The following is a 24,514-nucleotide window of genomic DNA, read 5'->3' as shown; positions in this document are numbered from 1 at the left end:
CGCATCTCGAAGGAACTAACTCAACATTTTTCTGACGTTACCGAAATTACACGGATGGGGCCAGACAAACTACGAGTTGTCGTCTCAAGCAGGACCCAAGCGAACAAAATAACGCGCTGCGACCTCTTTGCGATTGAGTATCGTGTATACGTACCCTGTTGCAACGTCGAAATAGACGGCGTAATAACCGAAAAGGGTTTGACTCGAAAAGAGATTATCGATGGTGTCGGTCGCTTCAAGAACTCTTCACTAAAAACTGTGAAGATTCTTGCATGCGATCGACTGAAATCTGTGTCACAAAAAAATGACAAAAGGGTTCTCAATCGGACAAACTCTTTTCGTGTGACTTTTGAGGGTTCCGCCCTTCCAAACTACGTTGCAATAGGTGCACTTCGTTTACCTGTTCGGTTGTTTGTACCACGGGTAATGAAATGCAACAAATGTATGCAACTCGGTCACACGGCCGCCTATTGTTGCAACAAAAAACGTTGCGCAGATTGTGGAGAGAGCCATGATGAGAATCCTTGCCCGAAAGAGCGCAAGTGTCTTCATTGCGGCGGGACTCCTCATGATCTTACTCAATGCCCGGTGTACATACAACGAGGGGAAAAAATCAAGCGTTCCTTAAAAGAACGTTCCAAGCGGACTTATGCAGAAATGCTTAAGAGTCCCGTTCCAACGACTCAGGACAATCCCTACTCCATTATGCAGAATGACGAGCCTGTTGCTGACGCTCCCAATGCAGGAAGTTCCGGTACATCGCAGGGTGCCATCAGGAAAAGAAAAATTACTTCTTTTCCATCACTCCCCAGAAAGAAAACCGAAACTTCCCAAGTTGGAATGAAAACTCGAATCGAACGTGCTGAGAATAGACCGAAGCAAGTACCTCCTGGTTTAAGCGGTTCTTCTACGCACCAGGGGTCCTCAGCACTTCCCGGAACAGCACCCACCCGGTCTGTTCCATTTTCGCGGTCGAGGCAACAGCCACAATCTGGTTTGCTTGCGCTTTCTGACCTGGTGGACAACATTTTAAATGCTCTAAATATAAATGACCCTCTTAAAAGCATAGTATTATGTTTGCTTCCGATTGTGAGAACATTTTTGAAAGAAAAATGTGGTTTTTTAGCAGCGTTCATTTCCCTCGATGCCTGATTCAGTGCAAGAGGTCAAGGATTTGACCACTGTAATACAGTGGAATTGCAGAAGCATCATCCCTAAACTAGATCAATTTAAATTTTTAGTTCATAGTTCTAACTGTGATGTATTTTCCCTCTGTGAAACATGGCTTTCTTCAGCCGACGAGCTGAATTTCCACGATTTCAACATTATTCGCCTCGATCGAAATGACTCGTTTGGTGGCGTACTATTGGGGATCAAAAAATGTCACTCCTTCTATAGAGTCACTCTCCCATCGATGACAGGCATTGAAGTTGTCGCTTGCCAGACACAAATCAAAGGCAAAGACTTCTGCATTGCCTCGATATATATTCCTCCAAGAACCATGGTCGGCCGCCAACAGTTTTTTGATATCATCGAGGCATTGCCGGAGCCGCGGCTAATCTTAGGTGACCTCAACTCCCATGGAACAGCATGGGGGTCACACTATGATGACAGCCGTGCCACGTTGATTTATGATCTGTGCGACAACTTTAACATGACCGTTTTAAATACAGGGGAAGCAACTAGGATAGCCAACCCTCCTGCACGGGCAAGTATGCTAGACATATCACTTTGCTCTTCTTCATTATCCCTGGATTGCACGTGGAAGGTAATCCAAGATCCCCACGGTAGTGATCACCTGCCAATAATTTTATCGATCGCCAATGAATCAGGTTCAGTGAGTCAGTCGATATTGCGTATGACCTCACGAAAAATATTGACTGGAGAAAATTTGCAGAAATAATATCTGAAGCACTTGTTTCAATGCATGAACTTCCTCCACTCGAAGAGTATAACTTTATATCGAGTTTGATTTACGAAAGCGCACTTCAAGCTCAAAAGAAACGTGTTCCTGCTACCACTTTCCGACGTCGTCCTCCATCACTTTGGTGGGACAAGGAGTGTTCAAAGGTCTACCTTGAAAAATCATCCGCTTTCAAAAAATTCAGGAAAACTGGGTTAGTGGAATGGTTTCGAAAGTACCAAGCTCTAGAAGCCAAACTAAAAGGTCTGATTAAAGCAAAAAAGCGTGGATATTGGCGGAAGTCCGTCAATGGTTTGTCAAGGGAGACAGCTATGAGCACTCTTTGGAATACGGCTAGGAGAATGCGTGGCTGGAACCATACAAATGAAAGTGAGGAATATTCTGACCGTTGGATTTTCAAATTTGCAAGAAAGGTTTGTCCCGATTCCGTTCCTGCACAAAACGTCGTACGCGACATTCCGCTCCAAGGCGATTTTGAGAATTTTTCGATGGTAGAATTCTCAATTGCACTTCTCTCATGTAACAATTCAGCTCCGGGGTCGGACAAGATTAAATTCAACTTATTGAAGAATCTTCCCGACTTGGCAAAACAGCGTTTGCTGAACTTGTTCAACAAGTTTCTGGAGCTGAATATAGTCCCGCATGACTGGAGACAAGTGAGAGTGAGAGCCATACGAAAACCCAACAAGCCGGCTTGCGATCACAATTCGTATAGGCCGATTGCAATGTTATCCTGTATTCGTAAATTGTTAGAGAAAATGATTCTACTTCGTTTGGACAAGTGGGTTGAAACGAACAATTTGCTGTCAAATACGCAGTTTGGCTTCCGCCGAGGTAAAGGGACGAACGATTGTCTCGCGCTGCTATCTTCTGATTTGCTATCATTTGCTCGCAAAGAACAAATGGCTTCCGTTTTTCTCGATATCAAAGGGGCATTTGATTCAGTTTCCATGGAAATTCTCTCAGAGAAACTTCATAATCGTGGACTTTCGCCAATTCTGAATAATTTCCTGTACAATTTACTCTCAGAAAAGCACATGTTTTTCAATCATGGCAGCTTGAAATCTTCTCGATACAGTTTTATGGGCCTACCACAAGGCTCCTGCCTAAGCCCCCTCTTGTACAGTTTTTACGTCAATGATATAGATGATTGACTAACTAGAGATTGCACGTTGAGACAACTTGCAGACGATGGAGTTATTTCCATCACGGGTACTAATCCCGCCGTTCTGCAAAAATCCTTGCAAGATACCCTGAACAACCTGTTCACGTGGGCTCTCAAGCTGGGTATCGAATTTTCTACGGAGAAAACCGAAATGGTCGTTTTTTCTAGGAAGCACGAACCCGCCCAATTCCAGCTTCACCTATCCGGCAAAGCGATCGGGCACTCGATGTTTTTCAAATACCTTGGAGTATATTTTGACTCTAAATGTACCTGGGGAATACACATTGCGTATTTGAAACAGAAATGCCAGCAAAGAATCAATTTTCTCCAAACAATTACCGGAACATGGTGGGGCGCCCATCCAGGAGACCTCATTCAGTTATACAAAACAACGATATTATCAGTGTTAGAATATGGCAGTTTTTGTTTTCGATCAGCTGCCAGGATTCATATTCTCAAGCTGGAGAGAATACAATATCGTTGCCTGCGTATAGCCATGGGGTGTTTGCATTCGACACATACGATGAGTCTCGAAGTTTTGGCAGGAGTACCCCCGCTTACTCTTCGGTTCACAGAATTATCCTACAGATTTCTCATTCGTTGCAAGATCATGAATCCATTGGTGATTGATAACTTCGAAAATCTACTCCAACTGACTCCTCAGTCAAGTTTTATGTCTTTATACCATGAGTACCTTACCCATGAAGTGCACCCTTCACCGGGCATCTCCAACCAAGTTTGCTTCCCATACTTTTGCAATTCCTCTGTCAATTTTGATCTGTCCATGCGACAAAATATCCATGGAATCCCAGATCATCTACGCTCCGATTATATTCCGGAGATATTTTCGGCAGAATATGGGAAAGTTAGACCTGATAAAATGTTCTTTACTGACGGTTCATGCATAAACGGGTCAACTGGCTTCGGCATCTTCAATGAAAATTCCAGTGCCTCTTTCAAACTCAAAGATCCTTGTCCCGTGTATGTCGCTGAACTGGGTGCGATATACTACGCTTTAGGGATCATTGAAACATTGCCCATCGACCATTATTTTATTTTTTCAGACAGTCTCAGCTCAATAGAGGAAATCCGCTCAATGAAAGTTGATAAACGCTCATCTTATTTCCTAACAAGAATAAGACATCTATTGAGTGTTTTGGTCGAAAAATTATTCAAGATTACCTTAGCATGGGTTCCCTCTCATTGCTCGATTCCGGGGAATGAGAAAGCGGACTCGCTAGTTAAGGTGGGCGCTTCAGAAGGCACACTTTTTGAAAGGCAAATTGCTTATAACGAATTTTTTCACCTTCCTCGTCAGGACACACTCGTTAGTTGGCAGCGCATGTGGAGTGAAGATGAGTTCGGTCGTTGGTTACACACGATTATCCCTAAGGTTTCGACGAAAGCTTGGTTTAAGGGATTGAATGTCGGTCGTGATTTCATTCGCGTGATATCTCGGCTTATGTCCAATCACTACAACCTAAACGCGCATCTCTATCGCATTGGGCTCGCAGCAAACAATCTTTGTGATTGTGGCGATGGCTACCACGACATCGAGCATGTTGTCTGGTCGTGTATCCGTTTCCATGCTGCTCGCTCTCAGCTCTCTAGAGCACTGAGAGCAAAAGGCAGACAATCGGATATCCCCGTCCGGGATATCTTAGGTAGCCGTGATCCTGATCTTCTGCTTCATCTATACCTGTTCCTCAGAAACGCTGATGTCAACGTTTAATGATTTTTCCTTCGTTGTGTCCCTGTTTCGTATCCCTCCTATCCGATCGATAAACTTTTACTTAGTCGCGGCAATACATACACACACTCTTTACAGATACACGGGCCAAAGGTTGTGCAGTCCACTGATGATTCAACAAAAGCCAAAGGTTGTACCGCTCATGACAACTCTACACGAGCTGATGTTTGCGCCGGCTAGTGACCATTCTATCCTGGATTCCTCGAGTCGAGAAGACGCACCACGCTAGATATGGGATACAGACTAGGGGGCGTTGCTGATTAATGGTCAGCTGCATCCCAAAAGGAAGTATCCCGTGTCGGGCACAGGTACAGATCATTGAAGACAGCAACATCACAATTACGAAAACACTTGTAATACTAACCTCGAGCCAACCGCGAATAATCGGTTACATATTACTAACATAGTTATAAGGCAAACATTGTCGAAATATTGAACTCCCGGCCCCGTCAGGTTGACGCCATATGAGCCTTAATAAAAATATATATTTTGGATAAAAAAAAAATGTATCTTGTTTATATGTGTGAGCTGCTGGTGTAATAATGTATCAAATGAATATACTGTTGTCGATTTTTTATGCTCGTTTGGTTCAAAAAGGCCAATGCGAACTTTTGCTCCGTGCGCATCTTTGCCCCGCACTACTCTATGTATTCATTAGGGTGCCAATAAAAATGGTCATCTCAAATTTCAAAAAGTTACCCAATAAAAAATGTTCACCACCTCGAAAAAAACACCCTATTCAAAATATCAGCTCAATCGGACTTAAGGGAGAGTGGGGAAAAGCGGTCAAAATTCGAAAAAACACTCCAGGAAATCGGGGTTTTCGAAAAAAAAAATTTGAAGCCAAATGTCTTAAAATGGCATGAAATATCTCGAAAAAAAATTTGTCAAAAATCGGCACTCTGGGGTTTTTTTTCGGAATACGAAACGAAAAGTATGGTTCTGGGGTGTCAATATCATCTCGATTTTTCATTCGGATAATAAACCCTATGCAAAATATTAGCTCATTCGGACTTCATTTACTGGTGTCACAAACGTTAAAATTTGAGTTTTTTGGAAAAACGAAAAATCACCGAAAATCGAGGTTTTCAAAAAAAAATTTCCTTGGGTGATTTTTCGATTTCCAAAAAAACTCAAACTTTGACCGCTTTGCGCCACACTCCCTTGATTTCGATGGAGCTTCAATTTGGCATAGGGTGTTTTTTCGAGGTGGTGAACATTTTGTATAGGGTAACTTTTTGAAATTTTAGGGTCGTTTTTTCCCATGCATTCATTGGCACCCTAGTATTCATGTATTCATTTTAACCATTTGTTTTCCTTCATTCTCAATATGTTTGTGTTTTGGTACAATGAATCATAAATTGATCTACTTTGAACACATTTTAAATTATTTCCGGATACTTTCTTAATAGTCTCGTTTCGTCATCTCGGAAAAGATCGTTTCGCCATGACTAGAAAATGTCAATAAAAATTACACAACATCTTAATAAAAAAAAGTCCTTAATTTTTGGTAATGGTGAGCATGTAACAAGTAAATATATAAATAAAATACTATTGTGGAATTTACAATCGTGTGTACAACATATTTTGTCTTTCCTATAGAGAAATGCATCATGCAAAATAGGCGCAAGAAAAGAATAAGCACAACTGAAAATAAACAAAGATAAATCAAACAGCTGAGAGAGTAACGATAAGTGTCAAACACTTACGACTGGTGTTTCTTGTTCTACAGACATCGGTGCGGTTCTAGTAATTCCATATTATTGACACAAAGACACACACATTCCAGACAGAGATATAAATCACAGACAACGTGGAGTAGATGATAGTTTGCAGATTGATAGTTGGTTTGAGGGTGAGCTTGATTGGGTACATCTAATCACACATTTGCAAGGTATTATTATTGGTACTATCATTCTTACGGTTGGTGAGTTCACTCGCGATTTATTGCTTTTGTTTTCTTATTTCGAGTGTTATAAGCGGTGAAAAACAATGAACATGGAAACTAAAGTAGGCGCGAAAAGAGTATCACATACAGCTGGATTATGTTCAATAGCAGATCACGATCACGTTTGCAGGATTCGCGACATACTCCGATCCGAGCATACTTTTTTCGAACACGAACGACTAAACACAAAGTACACACTGAAATGGTTTATATCTTTTTTTATTCTCGTCCTGCCTCCAATGGGGTTCTCTAATGAAATGAATTTATGGTCGCAGTCGACATCGATTTAACACACAACCGAAAGCATCTTCTGTACCTGTAGTTGTTGAAGGCTGTTGGCTCACTGAGTAAAACTAATTGGACTTTCGCTCTAATCAACACTTTTCACTCTCCAACTTCACCATCTACAAACTTTTTTTATCGCACCAAACTTTGTAACGCTTGAGAGCACAAGTTTGCTTTCCATTATTCGTTGCGCCCCCTCAACACTCCAGTGCCACGGTACGATTACGGGATTAAGGTAAATATTTTATGTTCTACTAAACACTAATATATGAATTTTTTTTCTTTTCTATCAGTCCTATCAGGCTCTCGTAATTGACTTTCTTTGACTTTGACAGTTCGGAATTTGTTTTGCTTTTTTTTCTATCTTGCTCCAAACTAATGCCACTACTCACTAAGAAGGCGAAACGATTTCACTATTTTTTACACCTTAACTATTCCAAAGGACGACAACTTTTGCACACTTTCTCTCTCGCTCTCTATCTTTATGTCAGGACGATGACGCTTAGCGCATATGATCTGCACTATTCACTGCACTGCATTGGATGCTAAAACTGGTTATGTGTATACACGGGTGTATATGTATAGGTGTTTGTATATATGGGGAAAACGATGCTCGAAAAAGGATTTTTTCTTGTCCCCGCGCCGGTGTTGGCTCTCAATGGTGATGCTTCGCCGACGATTTTTTGGTCCTGCGGATAGAGATAAAGCACAGTCAACTGAAACAAATTTCAAGCGCGCTAATTTTTGTTTTTTTTATCCCTCTGATAGCTTCGCGCGTGGGTGGGTGTTGTTCGGTGCAAATGGTGGTTACAAATTCATGAGAGTCTTCGGAACAAATTACATCTGGTTACAACTTACATAAATCATTCGGATAGCAGCGGCCACGGCTGACAGGATTTTGGGAATGTCCGCTCAACGATGTTATTTTCGCCAGTATCTTTTCCGGTAGGCACACTCGGTTAGCCACTTTATGGCTTTATTTGGGCGGTGGCGTTGATTACGGGACTGATTAAAATTTATGGAGATGAGGGTGTGGAATTTATGGGGCGAAAATTTTCAACATTTCTCGGCGTGAACCTTGTTCAATTATGAATGCATCGCAGGTTACCTTGTAGCAGACGCATATCATGCCAACTCGTATTAGGAGTTGGCAGCATCATCTCAGATAGCAGTACAATGTTGTGGGTGTAAAAATATTTTTCATTTAAGCAACTTTGCACACTTGAAAAAATAAAAAAGAATTAGATTTATTTTTGAAAAAAACCATTTTTTTTCTTAATTTTTTACAAAAATTTATAGCTCCAAAAACTATAGTACCTACAAAATTTTAGTAAAAGAATAAAATTTTTGAACTTTAAATTTTCATGAAAAAATATATTTTTTTAAATTACAGTAAAGAAATATTTTTAAAATTTAAATTCATTTTTCTCAAAAATGTTTTTTTTAATTCCAAAAAAAATGTATGAATAGTCCTCATAATTTCCAACAAGACATCCATGCATCGGAAGATGGGTACTTTTACAGGGAAAAAGTTTTTCTAACAACAACTTTTTCATGTAGTGTATTCGACAATGAATTTTTGGTCGAAGACGTCAAGTTTCTATATTTTATAGTTTGTGTAATATATGGCATTTTGGTATGGAGACTCCTGAAAAACTCCTCGTTACATTTTTGTGTGTAAATTCTCGCGTTTGACACGTTCTTGACGTGTTGCAAATAGAAACAAGTTTGTCAATCGCTATAATTTACACACTGAAATGTTACGGGTTAAAGACTAAGAGTATTTTTTTCAAAGAAAACTTGAAAAAGTTGTTGTTAGGAAAACTTTTTTCCTATAACAGTGCCCTTCTTTCGATGTATGGGTGACTTGTTGGTAATTATATGGGATATTCATATAAATTTTGCTCAGAATTTAAAAAAATGTTTTTGGAAAAAATGTTTGAATTTACAAAACAATTTTGTTTTAATAAAATTTGGTTTTTTTAAAATTTGTTTGATATTTTTGATTGAAAACTTTAAAAAATTACTACGTTTCATTCTTTAACCAACATTTTGTAGTATAAGACCTTTTGGAGTTAAGATTTTCCGAAAAAAAAGTAGAAGGAAAATTCAAAATTTCTAAACATTTCTCTCTCAAAAGCTTAATAAATATAAAATGTTGGTTCAAGAATGAAATGTAGGAAATTATTTATGTTTTCATTAAAAATATCAAACAAATTTTTGAAAAAAATATATTTTGAAAATTAAAATTCTTTTTTTTCTCAAAAATATGTTTTATAAATTCTCAGTAAAATGAAAAAAAAAATACATGGATAGCCCATATAATTACCAACAAGTAATCCATATATTGGAAGAAGGTCACTTATGTAGGAAAAAAGTTTTCAACAAGTATCAACAAGCAACAAGCAATTTCACACTAAATCAGCGAAAAAAACAGCTAAATTTGATCCGACCCTTTTCGATTTTTGAAATTTGGTACTACTGATGGAAGCTACCCACAATCACAATTTTCATTATCATATGACCAATTTGAATTACAACTGATATTTTAAAAGGGTGCATTCAAAATCATTGATCTGTTTTTCAAAAAATCGTAACTCTGTATTCGTAATCCAGATGCCTGGCTAAAATGTGATGTTTGACAAAATTATTAGAAAATCAATTCACTATTTAGTAAAAATAACATTTTAAGTACACTGTTAAAACATCCTACTTAAAAATTTAATTTAATATTAAAAACTTTGATATCTCAAAAAATCGCCACCCCGAGATTTTTTTTTGTATAATTTTATTGGAAAACCCTTCTAATTTTAAAAAGTTTGACGTATAGTGATGCCACGTCGGACTCACTACAATGGAGTTATAATTTTTAGAAAATTTATGAAATTTCAATACTTCGTGAAATCGTAACCATATTAGAAAAGTAGCAATATAACCAATATTTTAAAATGAAAATAATGTTAGTAAAAATTAATAGCCTCAGTCGTAGTGTCTAGCAGCAGTATGCGTTTTCTAATATTGAAACGTTATTAGTTTTTTATGTTGAATCGTCTGAAGATTCTATTTTACTTAAAATGGTTACGATTTCACAAAGAATTGAAATTCAATGTATTTTCAAAAATTAACATCTCAGTTTTGGTGAGTTTACCACAGGAACAATGTAGGTTGTTAAACTTTGTTGAATGAAGGGTTTTACAATAAAAATATACAAAAAATTATCAAAGGGGGGGGGGGGGGGTGTTTTGAGAAATAATTTTCAATAATAAATTCAATTTTTAAGTCGATTTTTTAACATTTCATTTGATATGTTATCTTTCCTGAATAGTTCATTAGTTTTATGACGACACGCCACGGAACCAATGTTCGAATTCACGAAAAACAATTGATCGATCGGAAAGGTCACCAATGTGTCATTCACGATTTATCAGTGATCCTGCTAGCGACCAGATGGTAGAAGCAGCGAGGTTTGATGGCCTTTCTCAAGGCCGAGCGTCTAATTTAGTTATTTCCAAATATACCTTTTTCAAGGATAGAGGCAAATGAACTCAGAAAGTTTGAAAGTCTGGGAAAACCTTTATAGTTAAAAACATCATCATTGCACCAAACAGTCCGAAGGAGAGACTTAATTCATAAAAGTTTTTTTTTGTCATTTTTTTATTATTTTTACAAAAATTTATAACTTAAAAAACTATAATATTCACAAAATTATGATCAAAGGATGAAATGTAAGAAATTATTCATAAAAATACAAAAATTATTAGAAATTGAAAAATTGGAAAAATTGCATTGAAAGAAAAAAAAATTTAAAAATTTGAATTCATTTTTCTCAAAAACATATTTTTTCATCCATATATCGGAAGATGGGCACATTTACAAGGAAAAAGTTTTTCTAACAACAATTTTTTCATGTTTTCATTCAAAAATTACTATAAATGTTTAATTTGTAACGATTTTATGCATAAATTATCGCAATTCACATGTTCTGCAAACTTTTTTCTATTTAGAAACATGTCGAGACCATGTCAAACGCGAGAATTTACACACAAAAATATTATGAGTAAAAAATTATCTTCTCAGCAGCCTCCACACAAAAAGGCAACGTATTCCAGAAACTATAAAAGAATGAAAGTTAATGTCTTCGACAATAATTGATATTTTAATTAGATCTAAAACTTTATCGGATACGCTATATCGCTATTTTGACTATAAACAAAATTAAGATTAGTTGTAATTTTTTCGATGGAAACATGAAAAAGTTGTTGTAAGAAAAACTTTTTTCCTGTTCCCTGTCTTTCGATGCATGGGTGACTTGTTGGAAATTGAGAATTATAAAAAAACGTCGTTTTGAGAAAAATGAACACAAATTTTTAAAATATTTTTAAATTTTTTGAGAATTTAAAAAAAAAGTCGTTTTTGAGAAAAATGAATTTAGATTTTTTAAATTTTTTTTAGTGTAATTTTTCTTGAAAAAATGTTTGGTATTCCTTTATGAAAATTCATATAATTTCCTACATTTCATCGTTTGATCAGAATTTTGTAGATATTATAGTTTTTAATTTTTCAATTATTGTAAAAATTTTTTGCCTTTTTCAAAAAGCAGTCTAATTTTTTTTCGAAGATTTCCAGTATGCAAAGTTGCTTATATTACCATTGTTTTAACACCCACTCCTGAAACGAGTTGGCATGAAATCCACCGAAAACTCTTTTTCAACAAAAAATTATGAAAATAAATTTTCCTTTGATTACTTCGGATATTATTCTAGAGTGCATCTAAAGTTTTAAAATACCTCTTTAGTCGAGTTTTGGTGGCCCTGGAGAAGACCGTGATCCTGGTTCGCATGGTTTTGTAAATTCAGTTGAAGATGGGTTATTAATGATTAATTTTTGTTCTAGCGAGATCGTTAATGAAATTTTTGTCCTATGTTATTAGCAACAATTCGCACGTGTGATTGAATCATACACAACGAATCTGCACATAACGGTATAAAAACCGACGCAGTATTAATTGTCTTCTACTTTGTCTCTGCCCTTCAGTACAAGCTCTGCACTATGCTGACTTCGTCCAGATTCTGAAAATGCATTCTGAGGCGAAAAATTTTGCACGACTGTTCAAGACAGTAGCAAAATAGAAAATGTGGTTGGCCAGAGTGACAACAATATTTATCGTGCTTTCAAGGCCATTCGGCGACATGCACCAACCGCTGATGAACTTTGATGAACTTTCAAGCATATTCACAGTTATTTTTTTTTTTTTGATTTCAATAAAGTTGCTTTCAAAGCAGTTCTTGAGCTATGGAAAAAGTTTTAGAGTCAATAAGTAGCAAACATCACTCATACACCTATTATCGTTCATAGTTAGCGCTCAACTTCCGAGTCAACCAGACGCATTTCTTGTTACTGATATTGACTACGGAAATCCTTCGCCGGCTATTCTTTCAAGTTTGAAAGTTTCGTGTGCTATCGCGAGCCGATGTCCGCGATAAAACGCCGCGAAAACACATTTCGCATCGACTATGCGAATGTGCCGATAAAGCCATCGTCCGAAGAGGTTCACCGTTTTGTAGGTGTTACACTTGGCATGAAGCGAGAAGAGGTAAAGCGGATTCAATATAGCCGCAACCTCGGAGTCGCTTTTGTAAAAACCACTTCTCTCGAAGCGGCACTCAAAATCGTGGAAGAGAACGACAACACACACGAGATAGTAGTGGACGGCAAATCGTACACACTTCGACTAATGATGGAGGATGGAGCAGTGGAAGTTAAAATCTTCAATCTTTCCGAAGATGTTACCAATCTGAAGATCGAAAAGTTTCTCAACGTATACGGAGAGGTTCTTTCCATTCGAGAGGAGGTATGGGATGAGAAACACTTTTTTCCTGGACTACCGACCGGTGTTCGTATCGTACGGATGACTATAAAGAAAAATATAGCATCCTACGTTACTATTGATGGCGAAACAACACTTGTGTCATATTACGGCCAGCGACATTGCAGTGAATTTATTCACAACGGAGTGTCGTGTGTGAAAAACAAAAAATTACTGGTTCAAAAATTGGCCACAAACAATTTCTCGTATGCAGATGTAACAAAAAACGCGAAGTCCGCGCGTACGAAGCCTTTGGCTTCGAGATTGCAAGCTGCGAAGACCAGTGCATCAGTACCCGCAGCAGAAATCGAGACATCAACACCGACAAATATAGAAACATCCACAAACAGAACAGTGCCGCCTCCTGCCAATTCGGCTCATCATATCGAGTCCAATGACTTCGCTTTACCAGCCAGCGTACCCCATGAAGAACACGAATCCGAATCATGGACCAAAGTCCAACGAAGAGCTTTGCAAGCCTTTCAGAGAAGAACAACTGGTAATGAGACTGACTCATCCACGGGTAGTCGACGCTCGACACGCAGTAGCAAGAAAATGCGTTGCGACGAAGGCGACTACTTGCATGACAATGACATCTAAGAATAACTATCCTCTTCACCAGTTATAACATTGCGACTATAAACGTGAACACCATCACGAATACAAACAAAATTAACGCGCTTCGAACATTTATCCAAACAATGGATCTCGACATCGTGTTCATCCAAGAACTAGAAAATGAGCAGTTCACCCTTCCCGGTTTCAATGTCGTAGCAAATGTTGATCAATCTAGGAGAGGCACCGGTATCGCATTGAAAGATCACATCCAATTCTCGCATGTAGAGAGAAGTTTGGACGGACGCTTGGTCGCTTTGCGTGTACAAAATACTACGCTTTGTTGTGTCTACGCTCCATCCGGGACAGCTCTTCGTACTCAGAGAGAACGTTTTTTTAACAACACGATCGCTTATTACCTTCGTCATCATACAGAACATGTTATTCTTGCAGGCGATTTTAATTGCGTACTGCGACAGTGCGACGCGACTGGATACAACATAAGTCCCTCTCTCCAGGCTACAGTGCAACAGCTGCAATTGCATGACGTGTGGCTTAAGCTTCGCATAAGAGACACCGGGCATACTTTTATTACGGCAAATTCTTCCTCTCGAATAGATCGCATCTACGTGAGTGCGGGACTATGCGAACAACTACGCAATATACACACGCACGTATGTTCATTTACCGATCATATGGCTGTGACATCGCGCATATGTTTACCTAACCTCGGTCGACCCCAAGGGCGTGGATTCTGGTCACTTCTCCCTCATCTCATTACTAGCGAAAATGTAGCGGAACTTCAGATACGATGGCAGTATTGGACACGGCAAAAGCGTAACTATGCCAATTGGATGCACTGGTGGCTGAATTATGGCAAGCCAAGATTAACTAGATTCTTTCGATGGAAATCGAGACAATCATACGAGGAGTTTCACAACGCACAACAAACGTTATATCAGCAGTTGCGACGGGCATACGATAGTTACTATCAGAACCCTGGAATGCTAGTAACCATCAATCGTCTCAAGGGAGAAATGCTTGCCCTGCAACGCCGCTTCACACATGCTTTTGTACGTATCCACGAACAAATTGTAGCGGGAGAACCTCTCTCGGTGTTTCAGCTTGGAGAAAGGAAAAGAAAACGAACGACGATAGAACGACTTGATGGTGATCAGGGTGAAATAATCGATGATTCTCAACACATTCAAAACCACGTGCTTCAATATTTCTCCGATCTGTACCCGGAGACAGCTGAAGAAACAGATCAACCCGATAATTTTCAGTGCGCTCAGATCGTACCCGAAAATGATACAACGAATGAGGCATGTATGAATGAGATCACAACAGCCGATATATGGACCGCAATCAAGTCAAGCGCCTCCAAAAAATCGCCGGGACCGGATGGTATTCCAAAAGAATTTTACCTCCGAGCATTCGACGTCATCCACAGAGAATTAAATCTCATCCTGAACGAAGCACTATCGTCAAACTTCCCGTCGGAGTTTGTGGAAGGTGTTGTCGTTTTGGTGAAGAAACGGAGATCTGGCGACACTGTTGCATCGTATAGACCAATATCTCTCTTAAACTTCGATTACAAACTACTTTCTCGTATTTTGAAAACTCGCCTGGAGAATGTAATGAGAACTCACCAAATTCTCAGCGACTCTCAAAAATGCTCGAATGCCTACAAAAACATCTTCCAAGCCACTCTGGCTCTAAAGGACAGGATAGCGCTATTGAATACACGTAAACAAATCGGCAAGCTAGTTTCTTTCGATTTAGGTCATGCCTTCGATCGTGTGAGACACTCATTCCTTTTCAGGAACATGCGTTCTCTCGGCATCAACAGCCAACTCGTAGATTTGCTCTGCCGGATTATGGTTTTGTCCTCTTCCCGCATGTTGATAAATGGGTATTTGACTACATCGTTCCCCATCCAGCGATCGGTAAGACAAGGAGATCCGTTATCTATGCATCTGTTTGTTTTATATCTTCATCCCTTGCTGGGTTCTCTCGAGTGTGAGTGTGGTACCGATTTGATTGTAGCATATGCGGACGACATTAGAGTCATAGTTACCTCCTTGAGCAAAATCGAAGCAATGCGCAGTATTTTTCATCGATTTGGGAGAGTGTCGGGAGCGGTGCTCAATCTGCGTAAAACTACATCCATTGATATCGGATTCATGGATAGAAATCCGATTCAAGTAGACTGGATGAAAACGGAGAGCAGGATTAAAATTCTGGGTGTGATTTTTGCGAACTCGATACGGCTCATGATCACCCATAATTGGAATGCGCTAGTAGGCAGTATTGCGCATCATGTTCGGTTGCATTCTATGCGTACACTTACTCTACATCGGAAGGTGATTCTTCTTAACACGTTTATCACGGCTAAAATGTGGTATTTGTCATCCATATTGACACCATACAACATACACGTGGCAAAAATTACGTCCATCATGGGAATATTGTTATGGAGCAGACAACCAGCGCGCGTTCCGATGCAGCAACTAGCGAAACCACGAGAACAAGGAGGACTAAACCTACAGCTGCCGGTGCTGAAATCCAAAGCACTGCTGATCAATCGACAACTTCAGGAGATCAGTTCCACCCCCTACTATGCTTCCTTCCTCAACCAACTAAATACCCGCCCCCCTCCAGCTGATCTTCCTTGCCTAAAATTAATCCAGCAAACACTCCAAAGTTTGCCTCCTAAAATCCAACAAAATCCTTCCTCCGATCAGATCCATCGCTTTTTCATCGACCAAACACCCAGACCAAGAGTAGAATCGCGTCATCCTACAGTGAACTGGAGACGTGTGTGGCTCAACATAGGGAGCAGAGAACTCACATCAGCCCAGCGGAGTAGTTGGTATCTGTTAGTTAACCAAAAAATAGAACATCGAGTACTGTGGTGCACAATTGGACGAGCAGATAACGAACAATGCTTGTATTGCAACGTGGCGAGAGAAACATTGAAACACAAACTAAGTGAGTGTCAACGAGTGACAGCAGCTTGGTAGTTTTTCCAGAGAGTATTGGCGACAGTACTTGGCGACCGTATGAGGTTATCTTTCGACGATCTAATGCATCCTTTACTGAGCGGTGTAGGCAGAGAACAAAAAATTGCAATTCTGAAACATTTTATCAATTATGTAAATTTCATTACGAACTGTGATAACGTAGTGGACACAGGGGAACTGAAGTTCCATCTACAAGTTATATTTTAAGTAAGATGAAAGAAACATGTAAGAAACTTCAAATAAAAACCATTGACATACAAAAAAAAAAAAAAAATGTTCGAAAGTGATTATCATACCACTTCGTTCAACTGACCAAGAGGTATTAACGCTCAAATACTTGCACCCCAAACGTAACGCACTCGTTTCCGAAGCTTTAAGCTTACGTTCCAGTACAGATGCAAAAATAGTGTGGTGCAAAAATACAGAAGCATTCTTTGCTAGACGGCATCAAATTCGACGCGATGCCTCCATCGAACGAAATTACACCACTGCGTGCGATATCTATCTTCTGCTCTTCTTTTGTATCGAGCAAAACAGCTGTGTCTCATATCAGCATTGAGAAAGACCGCTGTCTGCTAGCTTGAGCGAGACTGTGACATGAATAACGATGGTTTTACAATTTACATTTTCTCAGTTCATTCATCATTAGTCATGAAAAAGGCTAATTTGGAAAACTAAACATAGCTCTCGGTCTTGAGAAAGGCCAAACCTCGTTGCCGTCTGGTCTGGATGACTGATGAATCGTGAATGCTATGAAACTGCTAATAAATTGTTTATACTCAATAAATTGAAAACAGTGTTTGTGTTTGTTCTACGGACAATGCTGCATTTACTATTCCTATTTCATGACAACGTGCCCTGTTTTCTGATTTGGCACCATTACTGAAAGACGTAGACCTACGCCACACAAAAAATTAGCTTTTCGTGTTGGGAGTACTTGGAGATTGAAGATAGGGTAAAGATAAAAGACTATGTGAGCAAACACTATTATAAATTTCAGCGAACGGAAAAACAGGATGGACAATTAGAAAAGTCGCTAAAGGAATTAAACGTAGTAACGCTCCCCACCGCTCTCCCTCTGAACATCAATAGCTTCATCGCCACGCACTCACTTGATTCCTACATTCTCAGAAGGCATTAACAAAAAACGTTCGACCAGGGGCCCTTCACTCCGCTCTTCAGACTCCGGAAGTGTAGAATTAATTTAGTTCAGCCGGTGTGCAGCCCGATCCCCGAGACCTTCCCAAAACTTCTCATACTTAACCTTTGGCCGTTCGTAAAGCGAAAATTTTGTGGGTTCGGTAATAAAAACAATTGCCTCCGCAGAACTTTTTCAATTTCAACGGATAAATCTGCCAAAACCCGAACCGTAGCATTCATATCAACTCTGGACGAACACAAGAAAAAAAAAACGATGCAGCAGACGGCAGGATTCACACGGATGAAGGCCCCAACGTTTCCACTTGTGCCATCTGATGGCGGCCATAAACCAAAACTCAACTGATCATAAGTTTGCTCTTGCTGTTGGGTTACTCAACTTCTGGGCAGTGTAGCAATTCAGCGAAAAAGCGTAAAAAGCGCAGAGATTAGTTTTCAATTTTGAATATAAGGAACTTTTGCCACAAACATCCCCACACACACACTCACATGGTGGTGTGCCAAAGGGGTAGTAGTGGCGGGTAGCGTGGTGGTGAAGCATAAAATGCCCGCCGGTTGTTGTTGATTTGATTTCCTATGCAAGGGGGGGTCTGGACGAAACGGACCGAACTTTGTGTTCGAGTGCCAATCTACGTTCCGACAGAATGAGATGGGGATGGGGGCTTCTCGGAAGTCTGGAACAGATTGTACTTTTGTGAAGCGGTACGTCTGTGCTTTGGCTAACGTGAGCGGACGATTTGCCTGAGAAAAGTTTCATTTGCGGCATGAGCTGAAGGAGTTCCAGTTAGTGACCCGAGTTGAGTTGGCGTTCTCTCACTCACTTCAGTGAAGTTTTCATGATAAGGCAATTAGTAAATTTCTCCATACGATAGCCAGTGCGTCCAATTTGCTGATGGAGATTGCCGGCAAACAATTACGAGTATAATATCACTCACTTACGTAGGACGGGGGAACGTAGAAGAGTTAGAAAGTTGTTTCTTAACTCATTTTGTTCGAACTCGTATGATTGTAGGAAGGAGAAAGGATGGTGATGGGAAATCACAACAGACATGTTTCAACTGACAGATGCAAAGATAGGTTAACTTTATTGCCATACTGGAAAATTCAAAGTTTTCAGTTTCTATTTAATATTTCAATTCAATATTTCATAGCAGTATTCGTGCCAAATAGCTAGTGGATTGCCTAACAATAAAATGTCACATAGGCATCGTGCATAAATTACGTAACCGGGGGTAGCCGTGATCGTTACGTAACAAAATTGCATCTTTATTACTGAATAAATTCACGCGCTCCTATATGCTTTAGCAGCTGAGCCAAAATGATAAAGTACATGTTGTAAAGGGCAGTATGCAGGCACCGATTAATGCATTGCGAATATCGCCTTAATCTACCGAATCATGATTTTGTCTTGGCAACTAAACATAAGACCCATTCCACCGTGACGTGACAACTCTATGACTCACTAAAAACAGGTTATTTTTTGTTTTCATGTATAAATCACACGATTTCCAAATGGTAAACGATTTTAAAGTGAAATTGAGGAAATTTCCTATAAGAATCTTCAGTTGGAGAATATTTTGCAGTTGAATTTTGACGGCATGCATTTTGTGACGTGACAACGCGCTCTGTGCGAATAAACAGTCTCCACGAAGCGTTGTCAGGTCACACAACTAATAAGCTGTATTATAAAAAGGATTTCACCGTATTGGAGCAAGCGATATACTATTTTTTATGTTTTTTTATTACTCTGAATACTTCTTACTCTCCTCTAAGATCTCCCCTTCTCCTTCCAAAAGTCCAACCTATAGGGGAAGGTGGTCCTGAACCTACCCTCCTTTGTATCTCAGGAACGGCGCTTCCTACTGAATTTTCAATAGTGTCAAATGAACTATGTCATAACGCTGACAATTTGATAATATGGTGACTTTTTCTGGCTCTTTTCATTCTAGCTTTTTAGCGCCATTTTACATTTTCAATCCTTCAAGAGCAGAGACGAAATATAGTCGACCTGTATGCAAAATGAGTTCTATGTTCTTTTAGATTGTGAAACATTGCGAAACAAGGCAATTTTAATTGTTTATGGTATGTTCATCAAAATTAGCTATATAAATTGAATCTACCTGTTACCTGTAATACACGGTATGCCTTTATTTGGGAAAAGTCGGGGTGGTCCTAAGCCGACCTCCATTATCGTGATTGTTTAACACGTTCACTCTAGCGCTTGCCATCAATGGCTAGCACAATCCCAGTTCATCGAGTGGCGCTCACTACAGGGGGAACGCATTTGATTTTGCTATCATAAACTTTTGATAAACTCTTTGTATGCATCCGCGCACATACCTGTGCAAGGGCGTTTGTGTTTGCGTGTTGAAGATGACTTTGACTTTGACGTTGACTTTGGTCGTTGATCGTCGATGTTTGCGTGTGCATTTGTATGTGCACTTTCTTTGTATAACTCCACACACGTCGCTCTAAGGCTTTCCACTCAAACATTATCTCCCTCTCACTTAAATCCCATCTCTCACTATCAAACATTTTTTCTATTCCTCTTCTCGCACCCATGGTTATATGCTAACATTACCATTCACGATCGTATTGTGGGATTTCATGCCATTCCCGGTCTTTTATTTACGTTTTTAACGAACCGGAAATCACCATCCTCGATTCCAAAATGGCATCGGGATACGATATTCGACTTTCGCTGGTAAGCCCATATCGTATGGGGTTTCCATATTTTTTAGCATTCAATACTACCATCAGAAAATCGGAAGTTGAAATAAGATTATATCTTATATTATGGAATCTACGTTCATATATTGTTGATAAAACATAGGAGAAAGGTGATTTGTATGTTTTGAAACGAAACTGTAATTAATCAAATTAATCATTAATGTTCAACAGAAAAAAGTCAGGTGTTGCCACGTCACAAAAGTATTCGACTGACAACAAGCCAATCTAACTATAAAATATTCTCCAAATGATGATTCTTGTTGGAAATTTTCTTAATTTGATTATAACATCGTTTAATTTTGTGCGCATTATTCATGAAAACGCAAAAAAAGTGTTTGTAGTGAGTCAAAATATTGTTACGTCACACTGGAATGGATCGTATACTTTCGTGAGGTGACAACAACTTCTGGAGACAGTTGTTACTCCTCTATTTGTGGACCGATCTCAACCAAATTTTGTGGGTTGTTGACCTTCATTGTTTGCTCAGAGAAACCCAAGTATAAAAATGTTTGAACCTAGGTTCATCTGATAAACTAAAAAAATGCTCTATTTTTGTGACGTGACAATTGAAGCGTTGTCACGTCACAAAAATAGAGCTTTTTTTTACCTGTTTTTCAAATGCTTGTTTCTCATAAATAACAAAATGAAACGTAGTTCTACTCGCGGCTCTTCAAACAAACATTTTATCACCCATTCAAGGGTATATAGACATTGAAGTTTGGTTAAGCATGTGCAGAGATATCTCAAGAAACATAAAAATAGTGAAAACCTAAAACATTTTAAATATAATTATTTAGTTTTTTAAACCTCACCTCTCTCAAAGGTTGGTGCATAAAAATTAAAATTTGTTACAAAAAATTTATGATATAACTAGTGCTTATTCAAAAAACGTTTTCAATTTTCTCCTAAAACTAGATTTCAAATTTGATTCTCTGGTGCATAACCTCATGGAATGGGTCATAAGCTTATTTCGGTTGTTAACTCTGGATGCAAATTAAAGCTAGGGCTCCTCGGTAATATTGAAGCAGCTCAATACAGTGGTCCAATGTACGTTGCGATTCGTTCAGGAAGACATTGTTCTCCGAACGCATTTTCTCATGGGTTCATTTTTAATAAAGTGTGCAAGCTTTCTGAATTCGAGATTACTCGGTATCAAGGAATAATCAAGCCAATAATCAGAATTAATGTAGATGGAGGACCACACGAAAACCCTCGTTTTAAAAAGGTAATAGATATTTTCGATTTATCATTTAAATCAGTTGAATCTTGATGCAATGTTAGTTCCTACAGATGCTCCAGCACGCAGTGCTTTCAACTGAGTTGAACATCGGATTGCCCCTCTTTCCCGGGATTTAACAGTATCAATACTTCCTCATAATCATGAGGGATCTCACTTGGATAAAAAATTCAAAACAAGGGACCCGGAACGGGAAACAAAACATTTTGAGTATGCAGGGGAATAGTTAGCTGATCAGTGGAATAACCTAGCGATCGATGGATATCCCGTCAAAGCAGAATATGAGGCCGAGTGGTTTACTCTCACGTAAGGCCATCCCAAGACCTTTTTCAAGTAGTGAAATGTAACGACAGGAACTGCTGCATTGAACGAAGGATTAGTTACTATTGTGGAAATCAACATCAATTTATACCAGTCCATGTTTCCTTCAGCTAAAAACTATATGTTTTAAAAGCACAAATTCCAACAGATGTGAGCAGATATGTCAACCTTCCTGATTTTTCAGGATTTCTCAGACTTTTTGGAACGTTCCCTGATATCCTGACAAATACTAAATTTTGTCTGATTTCTAAGAAATGATCCTGATTTTTGCACTTTCTACTTTATCAGAATAAAAACTATCCATAAAAAATATACAGGGATCCCTGTCAAAGTTTTCCTGGTTCGAAATGATAACTGTCAACTGTCATGGATCTCCGGTCTGCACATGTATATTGCTTACATTGAATTAAATTCTCCTAATACAAAGTCCTACCAAACTTATTTATTAATATGTATGATCGTTGCAAATCTGTTCAGTCGATTACATTTCAGATTTTTCGGAATGAACTGTAGTGATGCTGTCTCAATGGCAAGTACTTCAACTGGTCAGCATAATAAATACGAGGATAGAATTTCTAAGCTGTGTGAAAGATGATATAAGATTGTAGAAAAAAACGAGAAGAATGTAGAATTAATTTTTGAAAAATAGTAAGTCTGTCTTTAAGAACGATGATTTTGTTTTCCCAAAAATCGGGGCGATTTTTCCGGACAACCCAATATGAGTCATCCTGATTTCTTCCTGATTATCAGATTCTTGATTCTTGGAAATTATAGTTGACTGGATGTGAGCATTAATCTTTCGTCTCTGTTCGAAATTCTATGAACTTGCGAAGTCACTACTTCCATATGAGAAACTTCCGTATGAACATTGGACTCCGACTTGGGCAGTTTGACTTTATTACGTTGATATTCTCATCGCTTAAAAAGCTGAAAATTTTTCTAACGACTTTGACTTTGTGTGAAGATTAGCGTTACATAACATAAGGGGGAGGAGAGTTTGTCTTGCGTTAATTTTTGTTACATAGGAGGGGGAGAGGGGGTCCAAAAATCGCATTTTTAGCGTTACGTAATTTGTGTACGACGCCTTATGAAATCTGGCTGAAAACCGCATTCGAGTGAATTTTCCTCAACAAAAGTTGGTTTATTTTCAAACCAATTTGAGGATGTGTGTCGACTATTAACTTTGACTTGCCACTGCGATCCTGAACTGCGAAAATAAACTGCAGAGTCGACAAAACCCGGTTGTTTGGCATTGAAGTAAACAAATGAGTCGAAATTGTCTGAAATATTATAGTACCGGAAACCCGGGGGCAAATTGATCACGATTTTTAGAAAATTTTAAATATTTCCAAAATGTTTTGTTTTATTTATACCCAATAATTTTTAAAATCTATACTGGCGCCAAGGCCAAAAAACGTTATGAAACGGTTTGTCGAAAAAAATTGTTTGGGAAATGTGGAAATTTCAAAACATACCTTTGGGGTGAAATTGTTCGATCTATTTTCCCATTAATTGCTAGTGTAATATGCACTAAAATGTATAATATTCACTGTTTTATTCACCTATGCTAATATAAATGATAATTCAAGAGTTTGGGAATACAAAATCTGATTTAATCCACATAAAGGTGTAGTCTTGCCTCCCTCATATCTCGATCCAAAGTCTGAGTTGCAGATCACCCGGAGACCGTCCTGGTTATAATAATGTGGCCAAAGACCCTTGCAATGGTAACCAATGAGCTAATATTGACAAAACATAAAGTTATACATATCGCATGATGGGATTCGGTTCTGGTCATAAAGTGATCAGTTCCCTCGGAAACGTCAATGAGGATTCATCACAAATAAGCTAGTTTTGAAATATCATGAAGTTTAAGACTCCAAACAGCGGGTTTTGTGCAGTTTTGGGTTCAAGAGTTTATGGTCACTGAACTTGTTCTCGCCATATTTTCGGTACCCGTGATCACGTCCAACTCGGTTCAGTTCTCTCGTTTTCGAGAAATCTGAGCCGCAACATTGGTTGGCAGATCAAGAAAAAAAAAGTTGAAAATGATGAACCACTGACGAAAAGAACCAACAGATTACTATTAAAACGTGTCATATTTAGATTTTTGACCCTAAATATAACTAATATTAGTATGTAAGATGACGAAGTTTTAACGGATATTTGTATTTTCTTATCTTCAGACTATAACGATGATGGTTATTTTTTTCCTTTACCTGTAGACCTTAACTTAAACAATATTTGTGAAATCTTCAATAGCTTGAGCCCGCGCGTGTTAGCAAACAGACAACTTGAGATATAACATATGCAAAAACAATTCTTTTTTTAATGAAAGTATTTAATGTGGGTTTAAGGGTTTAATGTGGAAACCTGAGGTAAGCTAGGGATAGCTCAATCGGAATACATGTAAATTCATCTTCTAAACAGATGATTATATCAAGACTTTTCTGGGTTGTGGAAGATCTCATTGCGGATTCAGGTTGACACGTTTATACCCCAGGTTGAACGATCTGAAATATCGGCTGGAATTAGGCGTAGCTTTGCTC

At 38.7% G+C, this 24,514-nt stretch overlaps 1 protein-coding gene across 26 annotated transcripts in view; it reads right to left on the bottom strand.

Moving 5' to 3' along the window:
- LOC129769127 (potassium channel subfamily T member 2) overlaps positions 1–24,514 on the bottom strand; it is a 569,383-nt gene that overhangs the window by 356,099 nt on the left and 188,770 nt on the right. For 2 of the 26 annotated variants that reach the window (XM_055771177.1, XM_055771178.1), the window contains exon 2: positions 6,549–7,761. The exons of 20 other annotated variants lie outside the window; for them this stretch is intronic. In XM_055771177.1, coding sequence (XP_055627152.1) covers positions 6,549–6,575 — 27 coding nt within the window. In that variant the 5' untranslated portion in view covers positions 6,576–7,761. The remainder of the gene's footprint in view (positions 1–6,548; positions 7,762–24,514) is intronic. 4 more of the 26 variants (XM_055771179.1, XM_055771180.1, XM_055771182.1 and 1 more) reach the window with 2 other exon arrangements.

Source organism: Toxorhynchites rutilus, chromosome 2 (assembly GCF_029784135.1).
Source record: "Toxorhynchites rutilus septentrionalis strain SRP chromosome 2, ASM2978413v1, whole genome shotgun sequence".
NCBI classification, from domain to species: Eukaryota; Metazoa; Arthropoda; class Insecta; order Diptera; family Culicidae; genus Toxorhynchites; species Toxorhynchites rutilus.
Note: the sequence above shows the minus strand (reverse complement) of the source record. Positions and strands in the feature narration are given on the sequence as shown.